The 13,942-nt window shown below is 37.9% G+C and overlaps 1 protein-coding gene across 2 annotated transcripts; it reads left to right on the top strand.

The window, feature by feature from the left end:
• The first annotated feature begins 968 nt into the window (after nt 1-968).
• Nucleotides 969-13,734, top strand: LOC121381195. Of its 2 annotated transcripts, none has more exons than XM_041510384.1 (5): nt 969-1,371; nt 9,852-10,108; nt 11,957-12,011; nt 12,517-12,563; nt 13,060-13,734. In XM_041510384.1, exons 1-5 carry the CDS (start codon nt 1,131-1,133, stop codon nt 13,138-13,140), a joined length of 681 nt encoding a protein of 226 aa, XP_041366318.1. In that variant the 5' UTR covers nt 969-1,130; the 3' UTR covers nt 13,141-13,734. The 2 variants fall into 2 exon arrangements, with proteins under 2 accessions (XP_041366318.1, XP_041366319.1); XM_041510385.1 differs by lacking the exon at nt 969-1,371 and adding an exon at nt 5,659-6,237.
• The last annotated feature ends 208 nt before the right edge of the window (nt 13,735-13,942 follow it).

The following is a 13,942-nucleotide window of genomic DNA, read 5'->3' as shown; positions in this document are numbered from 1 at the left end:
TCAAGTGCGTCCGTTAAGTGTGTGTGTGATGATAATTATTGTTGTGTGAGTGTGTGTGTGTTTTTATTGACACGTTGTGTGAAATCCCAGCAGGTCTTGTCAGCTGACTGTGAGTAATGGTAGACGGTTGATCTGTATATCTAATATGACAATCATCTCGATCTCTCTAGAGCGAGTTCGTGCGGAGCCACCCGGACTTTTAATAGTTATACTACGCGACACTGAAAACGGCGTATAACTTTAGAATACTTTAAAAAAAAAATATAGATGAACAAGGAAGGAGAAGCAAATAACAGCTATCCCAAGAAACAGACCTGTGAAAATTGTGTAAATGCTCAAGAAAAAGTAATTTTAATTTGGTAATGTTTACAAGAGGAAAGAAACTTGCTACATTTTTCCATTAGTAGCAAGGGATCTTTTATATGCCCCATCCCACAGACAGAATAGCACACACCATGACCTTTTGATATATTAGTCGTGGTGCAGTGACTAGAACAAAAAATAACCCATGGGCCCACCGACGGGGATCGATCCTTGACCGACCGCGAATCAAACGAACACTTTACCATTGGGTACGTCTCGCCTAAATGAAGGTCATCATTTACGTGGACATAACAGGTTACACAGAAGAGGAATGGGTTACCTGAATTTGTTTTTGCGCAACCGATAAATGGGTTACGCAAATTTTAAATTATCCAGAATTTTGTTACAAAAAGTCTAATCAAGAAGCATCCCTTATATCCGCGCAAAGTTCGGTACGACTTCCGTAATGTGTGTGTGTGTGTGTGTGTGTCTGTGTGTGTGTGTGTGTGTGTGTGTGTGTGTCTGTCTGTGTGTGTGTGTGTGTCTGTCTGTCTGTGCGTGTGTGTGTCTGTGTGTGTGTGTGTGTGTGTGTGTGTGTGTGTGTGTATTTTACCGTTGGCGCCCATTTTGAAACAGCGTTTTTTGTTGTAAACATCGGACAACGCCTGGCTCTTTCAACCCACTAGCAAAAGGTTTTTTTCCCCCGGAAGTTCGTTTGCGTTTTGGTTGTTTAGTTTTAGTTTAATTTAAGAAAATTAAAAATATAGATTTGCCCTACACCTTTGAGAAATTAATTAATATTTTAGACTATACCTTGTATACGTATAATGATTGCGTGCGGACATTCATATGCGCGTATTTTGACACTCGGATATCCATTTCGAAACGACAGTGTTTTTTGTGTACCGTTTCTGGAGTCGTGCACTATAACCGTATTTAAGGGTCGTTTTCTCTCGATAAGAGCCACAAGCCGAGGATCCTCGAGTGATACGGTTACAATGCAATCGGGAGGGATTCAACGAGACGGGAGAAAGTGGATAGAATTCATTAACCGTGGCAACGACAGCGGTGAGCTATAGTGGTATTTTTATTTGCTTGAATAATCTTCACCAGTCGTGCATACTTGGTAAATCATGAACAGATATTTTTGGTCATTTGTGCTTGTTTGTTTTCATTTTGTATCGTTTCTTCTTCTTCTTTTCGCCCCTTTCTTTTTGTCCCTTCTTTTGTTTGTTTGTTTAAATTTGTATTATTATTATTTTTATGAGTAGGGTATACATTATCAAAGTTTTATGTTTTGAAAGGTACGTTTTATGTTTTGAAAACATATCAATACAGGGCGTACCCCGAACTGTCATCTTTTGTCCGACTGTTTAGCTTCATAGTACAGAGAATATTATCAGGGTGTTCTGTGTGTTAGCGTTTATAAAATAACCGCTGATGTGAAGGTTCCATTTCTTAATCTTTGCTTTTACATGCAAAACCTCTTCCGTTTTAAAGGACTATAGCTTCAGGGTTGATGCATGTAAATATTCTTGAGCTAGTAAGGGTGTACATGTATCCAGAACATAGCTTAAAACAATTTCATTATGGGGGGGGGGGGGGGGAGGGGGTACCAGTATGGTACAGTAATATAGTCTTTCAAAACGACACTTCAAAACTGAATAGCACACTTGTAAACTGAATAGCACACTTGGAAACTGAAAACTGAATAGCACACTTGGAAACTGAATAACACCCTTAAGAATGTTTGTTGGAGGACAGTTGGCCTCTGCCTCCTCTATCCTCTCTAGGTTCAACTGATACGTTCATGGAGCCTATGTAATATATGTGTATCGTGAATCATATTATGTAGAGAATAAAGTGTGCTTGTTTACCACCCCGGCACATTGTTTACATGTACTTAGGTCCGAATTCTCGTTGACGGCTCAACCATGATTCACAATTCAGGAGAAAACTGGCCACCTTGATTTTTACAGTTGATGCAGGTATAAACTGAAACACATTAAGTTTATGCGTAAGTAGTGTTGAGAAAGTGTGCACAATATTAACTTGGTTCATATCTAGATGGTCGAGTTTAACTTGAATCGGGAATAGTAGTTTAACTATTAGCGAGACATCGGGCGTTATAGTCTAGATAATGAGTATGAACACGTCTCTTCTCCAGGCTAAACTCAATGGGACCATCACAAAATTGTTCGCATGATTTATAGTACAACATGAACACACGTACGCACGCACGCACGCACAGAGAAAGAGAGTGAGAGAGAGTGAGTGAGAGGGAGGGAGGGTGGGAGAGAGAGAGAGAGAGAGAGAGAGAGAGAGAGAGAGAGAGAGAGAGAGAGAGACGTGTGTGGGTGTGAGAGAGAGAGAGAGAGAGAGAGAGAGAGAGAGAGAGAGAGAGAGAGAGAGAGGGGAGAGAGAGAGAGAGAGGGGGGGTGGGGGAGGGAGAGAGGCAGACAGACAGACAGACAGAGACACATACAAAGAGAGACTGAAAAATAAACAATTTGTTATAATAGAAAACAGCAGATAAAATAAGTATAGGTTTTGTTTAAAAGGTGAAAAAAATGAAGGTAGAGCGTATATTTCAAATGTTAACTGGACTTCTTAGTTACGAATGTGTCATGGAACTGAGATTTGGATTTCATGCTGTTTGTGAGATCAATATGCGCGAGCGACATACAGTAATTTATAGTGTGTAAACATGGCACTGATCCACCACGTACTGTCACGTGTTTACTCTCCAGGTTCTGTTGTCTACTATAGACACAAGGCCAACAGCATTGACACAAGGTCCCCTGCAAACATTAATCAGAAAACTAATTATAATGTTTCTAGGCGTCACTGGATATCTATTGCACACAGTGTTCCTCGAGAGGTTAATATAAAAATAGTTAAGTAGGTTAAATAGTTTGAGGGTAGGAAAACAAAGAGTGTAAAAGAGCAAGAAATAAACGTATTTCCCTTTATAAAAATCTGATTGACTGACTTGCAGTTGCTGATTGTGACTGTCTGACTGACTGGTTTATTGACTGACTGACTGACTTACTTACTGACTAACTGGTTGACTGACTGACCGACTGTGACTGAGTGACTAACTGTGACTTACTCACTGTCTGCCTGGTTTATTGACTGACTCACTGATTGATTGATTGATTTGATTGATTTGATTGATTTGATTGATTGATTGATTGATTGATTGATTGATTGATTGATTGATTGACTGACTGACTGACTGACTGACTGTGATTTACTCACTGGCTGACTAGCTGTGATTTACTCACTGACTGACTCACTTATTGACTGACTCACTTATTGACTGACTCACCGATTGACTGATTGGTTGATTGATCGATCGATCGGTTGGTTGGTCGGTCGGTCGGTCGGTCGGTCGGTTGGTCGGTCGGTCGGTCGGTCGGTCGATTGATTGACTGACAGGCTGACTGACTGACTGACGGACGGACTGATTGACTGACTGAGTCGCTGACTGTGATTGACCGACTGACTGACTAACTTACTGTAACCGACTGACTGTCTGTCTGTGACTAGCTGACAGATTGTGACTGCCTGCCTGATTAACCAACTGTGACTGACTGACTGTGGCTGACTGACTGACTAATTGACTCACAGTGATTGATTAACTCATTGATTGATTGACTGACTGTGACTGGCTGACTTGATTTTATCTGAATGGAGTGACCTGACTGGCTGACTATGGCTAGTTGACTGATTTCATAAATAACCGACTAACTGTGACTCGCTGACTGATTGAATAACTATCACTAACTGAAGTGACTGCCAGGTAAATAACTAAATAAAGACATAAGTTGACTTATTTCTGTCTATTAAATCTTCTAATTAAAATATTTCACAATCTTTAGTTTTAACGGTCTAGTTATGGCTTAAAACTATTACATCGCTATCTGTATCACTACTTAAGATGGTGTGAATTTTAACGATTTAATTAGTGTAGTGTAGTGCAGTGCAGTGCAGTGCAGTGTCCATTACTAAAGTGGGTGTGCAGACAGAACGTCAACGGTCAAAATGTCAAAGGACAAAATGTCAGTGGTCAATATGTCAATGCACAAAATGTCTACCAATCACAAATAAAGTGAAATTGAGTTTATTTACATTCAGACGGTAGTTTACGGTATAAACGGATATAATGACGGTGTCCTTGAACCTTGACTAGATATTAGTACGAAAATAAATAACTATATAAATATGAATAAATAATATAAATAAATAAATAACAGGAGATATATATATATATATATATATATATATATATATATATATATATATATATATATATATATATATAATCCCAACAAAAGATGGCCCACAATGCAGCTCAATAAATGACTATTAACGGGATAGTCGTCACGCCTCTGAAGGTTGATTGCCGTACACTAATTGATTTTCCTAGCTCCGGCTCATTCTTTCCACCTACGCCTGAACGGGTTTTAATATTATCGCTTATATGTGATATATCTCTTTAACTGCTGATTGCAATTTCACGCGTGTTCTCAAAGCGGTCTAACCCTAGATTGTGTTTACGTTTAATATGAATATACCTGTGTCTACTGGAGCGAGTTGCCTCACCTTAATGACATGTTTAATGAAGGGAATACACTGGATATTGGTATAAGAGATGTACGCGTTGTCATAGTCAACCAAAGATATAGACCACTGTCCAAGGATCGTGTGTATGAAAACTGAAACTGAATTTGCACTTCGTTGAACCTTTAGAATATTGCACACCGGAGCAGTAAGGGAGGGTGACATAAAATTAGTAAGGAAAATACAGCGAGTCGCTTAGCATCATTCTGGGACATGTTAGATGGACAGAGAATAAAGTAAATATTTGTGTGTTCGTCAAGTGGGTTTAGTAGTTTTCAATATTCCTATTGAATGCTGGGTCAAAGTCACCATATAGCGATGCTCAGAATGACAATTCTTTCGATTTTATGCTTTATCATTCGTCTCTCTCTCTCTCTCTCTCTCTCTCTCTCTCTCTCTCTCTCTCTCTCTCTCTCTCTCTCTCTCTCTCTCTCTCTCTGTTACTCTCTTCATGTTTGTCGTAGCTCGCCTAATTTGAGATGCTCGATTGATCGTAGGATCTATCGACCTCGATGTAATTGATTTTTCTCCGTACTAACTAGTGCTCTACAACTGATACATCAGATGCAGCGGTATGTACTGTCCTGCTTATAAATTATACTTTGCTACTTTATTGGTAGTTGGAGTAGCCTATGTGTCGTCGGGTCTCACTCTCACTCTCTCTCTCTCTCTCTCTCTCTCTCTCTCTCTCTCTCTCTCTCTCTCTCTCTCTCTCTCTCTCTCTCTCTCTCTCGGGCAGCGTATTCGACCCACGAAATCCTCCCTATGCACACGTGTCTGTTTTGTGGTTCATGCCAAAACGCGTATTCCAACCTACGCCACATGACGTTATCGCCTACATCACAGAGTTATTAATTAGACTACTGTTATATTTCGGATTTATAAGGGTTGTTGTAATGCTACTGCCGCCATAGAATCAGTAAGCCGTGGTATAAATATATTAATTTATATATACAATGTGACTGACTGACTCGACATAAAGCCGGGTCTTTATTCACCGGGGTGAAAAGACCTTGTGAAGTGTTTGTAATTAGGGTACAATACAATACGGTTTGTTGCTCATTGAATATGCCATAATGGCGTAGATGTGAGGATTTGACATGTTAATGATTTCTGGAATTCCAGTAATATGTCCAGTCATGTCTGTATGCACTATTGGCGTTGTTTTGTGTGTTGATGTTTGTACGTGGCTGCCGGAAAACTAATTAAGAGGTACTGGATATATTGATGGACAGAACACTTTCTGAACAACACCGAATACCAGTCTTAGCGTCTACGATCATCGTTTATTTGGATTTACTATGGGATGTAAGTCTGGAACAAGATGTAAATTTGTCTTTGATTTTTCTTGTTTTTCTGTTTCTTTCTTTCTTTCTTCTTCTTCTTCTTCTTCTTCTTCTTCTTCTTCTTCTTCTTCTTCTTTTTCTTATATAGAGACTTACGTTCATCGCCTTAAATATTCCACTCAATATATGCGAATATTTTAATATTAATAATATATATATAATGGTAAAATTAATTTGATCACAAGACAATGATATTAACAGACACAAAAACTAATGCGATTCAAACAATAATTTTAAATACATTAAAGACAACTAAATTAATATGGGTGTTCGTATGTTGATGTATTGTTTTGTTTCATATGTTGATGTATTGTTTTGTTTCATATGTTGATGTATTGTTTTGTTTCATATGTTGATGTGTGTTTTTCGTATCATTCCTGTATAAAAAATATTTAGCTGATTGATTGTTTGACTGATTGACTCTCTGGTTGGTAGATTGACAATCTGATTAAAATTAGCTCTACTGGTCTACTGGTCTAGTAATTAATTTAATTAGATTGGTAGATTGATTGATTATTTGTTTCTTTATCTGATTGATTGATTGATTGATTGATTGATTGATTAACTTTTAACCTGTTGAGACGACGTTGGAATACAGTTCTATTAGAAGATAGACTTTGTACTATTTGTGATGAAAACGATATAGGAGACGAATTTCATTATTTATTTGTATGTAGTTTTTTCAATAATACCCGGAAAGAATGTTTACGTCCATATTATTATATCCGACCAAATATATATAAATTTAGAGAACTTATGAGCAGTAAAAAGTAAAACAAAAAGGGCTAAATTCATGAATCTATTTTTTTTTTCTCAAGTATTTAAACGTCCATAACGACAACAATACCCAACAACAACCAAAATTACCATATTTTAAACAGTTAATGAAATTAAACCGTATTACATTATTTTATGTCTTTAGTGTTAATTTATGAAACTTTTTTTCTTTTTCTTTTTTTACATCAAATTATGCACGTTTATAAAAATTGAATAATTATATTTTACAATATATCTCTACTGTTACCTCGCGGAATGTATCTACATGTATATTGTTAATATACATATCTCTATAATGTACTAATATCATGTATTTATATTGTTAATACACATATCTTTATAATGTAATATTATGTACTGTATTTGTATTCATATAATTATGTACCAAGCAATGTATTCCTATTATTTGTCTTGTCAAAATCAGAATATGTATGTTATAAAGTTCTGTTCTGTCAACACAGTATAGAAAGTAAACGTTTGTTTTGTTTAACGACACCACTAGAGCACATTGTTTTGTTTGTTCTTTCATTTCACTTCAACTTATTTTTATGCTTATATTCAATTAAGGTTCAAGCACGCTGTCCTGGGCACACACCTCAGCTATTTGGGCTGTCTGTCCAGGACAGTGGGTTAATTTGTTAGTTGTTAGTGAGAGAGAAGAGGGTGTAGTGGCCTTACACCTACCCATTGAGCCCTTAAGGACTCGCTCTGGGTTGGAGCCGGTACCGGGCTGCGAACCCTGTACTTACCAGCCTGTAATCCAATAGCTTAATCACGACGCCACCGAGACCGGTTGGTTGTTCTTTTGTTTTTTTACGACCCCAATATGTGATGACACCGTCATAAAAATGAGTGCATAAGCATAAATAAAGACAGGTGGTTTCTGGTGGAGTAAAAACGAACAAAACAAACAAAACAAACAAAACAAATAAACAGCCGATTGGGAAAAGGAAGTAGTCTTCGTGACGACATGAATACAAAAGAGTATTATGGCTCACAGGAGGCGACTTATTTGTGTACACTGACATGGAAATAAATGAAAGTATCGGACTTTCGTGACAAACACGAAAAATACATGTACTCAAGTGCCGTTGTGTTTGGATAAATTTCTATTTAATTTGTTATCTTTCTTTGTACACAATTTGTTTGTTTTTAGGGTGTTTATCGGGGCTTGCAGTCTGTACATAGCTAAGAAGTTGAGCGCTCATTTCCATTGTGCTGAGGCCTCGTTAAACTTTCGTTTTCTTTATTACAGTTATGTGAACTCACTTAGACTTTATGTTCTTTGCCGTCAATGAAATTGATCTGTCCCGTGGCACTAGCTTGTTGTAGCAAATTATAGTAGGTGGTTAGGTATGCCTAACATCTAACATTTTTCTAAGTGTCGAAGTTGTCACCCTCGTCGGTGCATTTATCTGTCTCTTTGAATGTTTATCCATCCGTTTCTCTGTCTATGTGATTGTTTTTGTCGGAGTCTCTTTCTTTCTTTCTCTCTTTCCACCCCCGCCCCAACGTCTCTCTCTGTCTGTCTCTGTCTGTCTAGCCCAGTGGTAAAGCGCTTACTTGATGCGCGGTCGGTCTGGGATCGATCCCCGTCGGTGAGCCCATTGGGCTATTTCTCGTTCCAGCCAGTGCACCACGACTGGTATATCAAATCTGTGGTATGTGCTTTTCTATAGGAAAGTGCATATAAAAGATCCCTTGCTGCATTAGGAAAAATGTAGTCGGTTTCCTCTGTTGACTACGGGTCAGAATTACCAAATGTTTGACATCCTATAGCCGATGATTAATTAATCAATGTGCTCTAGAGGTGTCGTTAAAACAAAAGCAAACAACCCCCCCCCCCCTCTCTCTCTCTCTCTCTCTCTCTCTCTCTCTCTCTCTCTCTCTCTCTCTCTCTCTCTCTCTCTCTCTCTCTCTCTCTCTCTCTCTCTCTCGTTTGTTTGTTAGCTTTCATATATACATGATTATGTATATATAGATTATACGTATGTATTACGCGAAAGAAAGTTATGGAATGAGATCGAAAATCCATGTCGACTTTTACTAATCTGGGTTTAACCGAATTTTTTTTTCACGGTTGATAATACTGATCAAGAATGGATAATAATAATAATAGGGCAATGAACTACGTATACACGGAAATTAAAATGTTAAATTTGCAGATATATTTCTTACAATAATGTACGATATATTAAAACACATGTTTAACGTGTGGTATGTGCGTGTGCGTGCATATGTCTGTTATTTTCAACCGAACATGTTATAGGCAGGGTCGCACAATAGTTCATATACTGTTTTTCAATAGACAAAAAAATTAGCTCTACTGTAGAAAAAAAAAAAAACCCACAAGAAAACCCCCAGTTTTCTCATGTTTGATCCATGGCATTATTTGAGACGCATATAGACACACGTATTTAGTCCCGTATTATATTTCAAAGTACATGTATTATTGTGTCACACTACACTGACTTTTGTTGAAATGGACTAAACCTGTATATTCTCTTATTCCAATTTATTAGCAAAATAGGTTGTTTGTTTGTGTTTTGCTTTTCTTTTTCTTTTTTGTTGTTGTTTTTCTGGTGGGTTTTGGGGGTTGTTGGTTGTTTTTTTGTTTGTTTTTTTGGGGTGGAAGTGGGGTGGGGGGTGGGGGTGGTTTGCAATCACTGTAGGATATCTATGAACAAATATTTTCCTGTTTTTAAGCTCGTATCTTGATTCATAATCTTTCTGTATTGTTGTCCATTGACGTTATTGCTATTTTCCCGTTCAGTATATAAAAACGTTTCACTTTAACAGGTGTTGTCGAACCCAACTACATCCGATCAGTTTCCGTGTGTTATCGGAGATGTCCGTCAAGTCTTTCCGGAAGATCTGACATGAGGGCAAAATCAGCTGTGAGCACAGTGAGCGATACTCACCGACGTGAAAGACTTTTACAACAGAGAGACCTGTTTGAATGTTCTGCTTACGTGGATTCACTTGACTATATTGAGGAAAAGTGTTGCATTCTAGACGAATTTAGTTTTCTATATGGGATAAATATATACAAACAGGTATGATATTTCATAATTATTCAAGGATACTTTGCAAACAGCTGGGCCCGCGCTTATGAAACTTAAAATCTAGACTTTAATAAAGTCCAGACTTTAACGTAATGCTATTTGAATGGCGTTGCCATGACGTTAAGCCACGGGGCCAGATGCCATTTACCTTACAACAAGTTGTTTCAAAACGTATCGACTGAGCGAAAGAGGGTCGGAAACACATTCAGATAAGTTCTGATAAATGCTAAGGTTGGAAACTGTTATTTTCGCCAAATATTCTCTAGAATACACTGTTTTCTAAATCTAACGTCACAAATATTTAAACTGGTATTTTAAATTTACTAATGACATTAAACTTACATGTTAGTTACTAATACAAACGTAACGAGAAGAAAGCCCGACACCCTGATTTGAAATGGGCCGACTTTGTGTTTGGGATTGTGCTGGTGGTATTGGATTTGAAATGGTGGTATTGGATTTGAAATGAGCCGACTTTGTGTTTGGGGTTGGGCACGTGGTATTGGATTTGAAATGGGCCGACTTTGTGTTTGGGATTGGGCTGGTGGTACTGGATTTGAAATGGGCCGACTTTGTGTTTGGGATTGGGCTGGTGGTACTGGATTTGAAATGGGCCGACTTTGTGTTTGGGATTGGGCTGGTGGTACTGGATTTGAAATGGGCCGACTTTGTGTTTGGGATTGGGCTGGTTGGGATTGGGCTGGTGGTACTGGATTTGAAATGGGCTGGTGGTATTGGATTTGAAATGAGCCGACTTTGTGTTTGGGATTGGACTGGTGGTACTGGATTTGAAGTGGGCCGACTTTGTGTTTGTGATTGGGCTGGTGGTATTGGATTTGAAATGGGCCGACTTTGTGTTTGGGATTGGGCTGGTGGTATTGGATTTGAAATGGGCCGACTTTGTGTTTGGGATTGGGCTGGTGGTATTGGATTTGAATCAAAGTATCCACGTGAATAGGCAGGGACTTGACGTCAGCGTTCTATTTTCTGTTAGGGTGATGATAAAAACGTCAATACGATACTTAATGAAAGAATATTTAACATTTTAAACTATCGACATCCTAAATTCCATTAGGATGATGACCAAAATGTGAATACAATACCTTTCTACATTTTGCAATTATTGTACGTGAAATAAAATATATCCCGATCAGATCACGTGAAAAATAACCTGAACATAAAACAAATCCTTCCTAGTATTTAAACAACAGTTGTAATTATTATGTTTTATTTTATTGCTTGTAAAGTATTCTTATTGTAAAATATTACACGAGGCCTTAATATAGTCTAATGCCCGTTGGCCAATCTCCATGCCGCAATTTTTTTTATTTTATTATTATTAAACACATTTTTTAATGCAATATATTCTGTTTAAACCAAACAAAAGTGCACCCCATTATCCAGTAAACTGGAAAATGTCTTGTTTTAAGCAACTTCTATGAGTCAATATGGACCCGATATCGTAAATTTTAATGAACTGACAAAAAAGGACAGTGAAATTACTGGTTTTAGGGCTTTGTAAAGGTTTCTAATTAGATACTGACTTATTTAAACTTTACTGTTGATGAAAATGCTACAGAATTGTGAAGATAAAACCTTACAAATGAACGATCAGCAGACGGCAACAAATCTGACTTGCTAAAAGGAAGAAGGAAATGTTTCATTTAACGACGTAAATAAAATGTGTTGAGTGCGTCGTTAAATAAAACATTTTTTGTCTTTCTTTCCACAAGTAAAATTCATCTTTGCCTTAAGATTTACTACAAATATTACCGTTGACAATATATATAGGGCCTATATCAAAACCAAAATGTTGTTATTTAAATTTTATCTTTGTAGTTCAACTTTACGAGGAGGTCCACAGTTCAAAAGAGCAGGGCAAGAACGTGGATTGGTATGTATCTGATATTACACATCTCAAAAGCAGTATTTGAAATTAAAAAAAGAAGTTAAATATATCACATTACGTGTAGAATCATTATTTTTTAAAAAGGAGAAAAACAACAGGGTAGAATAGTCACTGAATGTTATATTGGGGTGGGGGGTGTGGGGGTGGGAGGTGGGGGGCCAACCCACACTATGTATGTATGTATGTATGTATGTATGGTTTTATCAAATTTAATACAGTAAAAAAAAAGGTTTGATTGGGGCGAGACATGAACCCAGTGCCCCCCTCTCCCTCCCCCCCCCCCCGCCCACGTCACTAAACAGGGTTACAGTTCACTATGTACATACGTGTATATTTAAATATGAAAAAAAAAACAACCCCATTCAGCATAGCAATATTGTAAATGTAATAAAGATATATTTATGTGTTTTTAAAAAGTAAATGTTACTTAATATATATAGACTAGAATCCACTTGCTACATTATATATTGGTTTGCTCTTGTAATTTCAGGCAACGCCTGGAAGTGTGAAAACGAAGCTTTACGGCAAATGTACAACGTAAGTATTAATTTTTTAACGCCAGTTTTGCAAATTCTTTGCGTCTTTAAATAAAACCCGTCATCCTTGACCAAAGCCTAAATATGTGTTATGCATAGCCCAGATGACGGGATGTAGCTCGATGGTTGAACTGCAGTAGGTGGTGCGATTGATCGCCCTTGATTAGCACATCTTTGCCGTGTTCAGGCTGAATGATGGCGAACAATTTGCCTTGTACCATCGTCTTCTATTAAATTACATTTGCATAATGTTAGATGCAAAAACCAGTCTAGCGAGCGACCGCGAATGCTCGCCCTAGTCGGGTTTTCACAGGCCTAGCCAGTGTCACACGATTGGTATATCAAATGTCATATGTGCTGTCCAGTCTAAATGCAGATAAAATATGCCTTGCTGTTATTCGAGAGTAGCATCTGTGAAGGTGTCGTTAAACACACGCTCCTTGTAATGACTACATCTCAACAGTATTGTAAACAATTTTTTTTTTATCCTTTTACAGTCGGCATCGAGATTTCCACGACGACGTGCACTGCTACCCACCAGATTTCCATCAATACAGCTCACAGCTTTAAAGTCATGACGCGATACCATCAGATTTCCATCAATACAGCTCACAGCTTTAAAATCATGATGCGATACCCACCAGATTTCCATCAATACAGCTCACAGCTTTAAAATCATGTTGCGATACCCACCAGATTTCCATCAATACAGCTCACAGCTTTAAAGTCATGGTGTGATACCCACCAGATTTCCATCAACACAGCTCACATTTTTAAAGTCATGGTGTGATACCCACCAGATTTCCATCAACACAGCTTTAAAGTCGTGGCACGCTACCCAACCGATTTCCACCAATGCAGCTCACAGCTTTAAAGTCATGACGCGATACCCACCAGATTTTCATCAACAGTTTTAAAGTCATGACACGATACCCACTAGATTTCGATCAACACAGCTCACAGCTTTAAAGTCATGACGCGATACCCACCAGATTTTCATCAACAGTTTTAAAGTCGTGACACGATACCCACTAGATTTCGATCAACACAGCTCACAGCTTTAAAGTCATAACACGTTTCTCACCAGATTTCAATCAATACAGCTCACATCTCTGGTCAAAATGCATTACCTACCAGCCAGCATACATGTCGAAAGTCATAACATGTTATCCACCTGGACCCATATTCACAAAATACCGTAAGCCTAGTTTTACACGTAAACGTAAATCTACGACTGAAGAGCTATTCACGAAACAACGAAAACGTAAGTTACGTGTAAAGTTGGACGTAAATATAAGAGTGCCTCCGGTTACAACTAACTCTGCACGTAAGTCGTGTACATATAATAAATCAAGCACGATCGCCGTTATTTACTATTAT

This window comes from Gigantopelta aegis, chromosome 9, assembly GCF_016097555.1.
Source record: "Gigantopelta aegis isolate Gae_Host chromosome 9, Gae_host_genome, whole genome shotgun sequence".
NCBI classification, from domain to species: Eukaryota; Metazoa; Mollusca; class Gastropoda; order Neomphalida; family Peltospiridae; genus Gigantopelta; species Gigantopelta aegis.
The sequence above is the reverse complement of the archived record's forward strand: the minus strand, read 5'-3'. Positions and strand labels throughout refer to the sequence as shown.

Coding starts and splice junctions, on each gene's coding strand:
- LOC121381195 (XM_041510384.1), top strand. CDS start 1,131: ATGATTGCGTGCGGACATTCATATGCGCGTATTTTGACACTCGGATAT. Junction 1,372..9,851: donor TAACCGTGGCAACGACAGCG/GTGAGCTATAGT, acceptor TCACTTTAACAG/GTGTTGTCGAACCCAACTAC. Junction 12,564..13,059: donor CTTTACGGCAAATGTACAAC/GTAAGTATTAAT, acceptor ATCCTTTTACAG/TCGGCATCGAGATTTCCACG.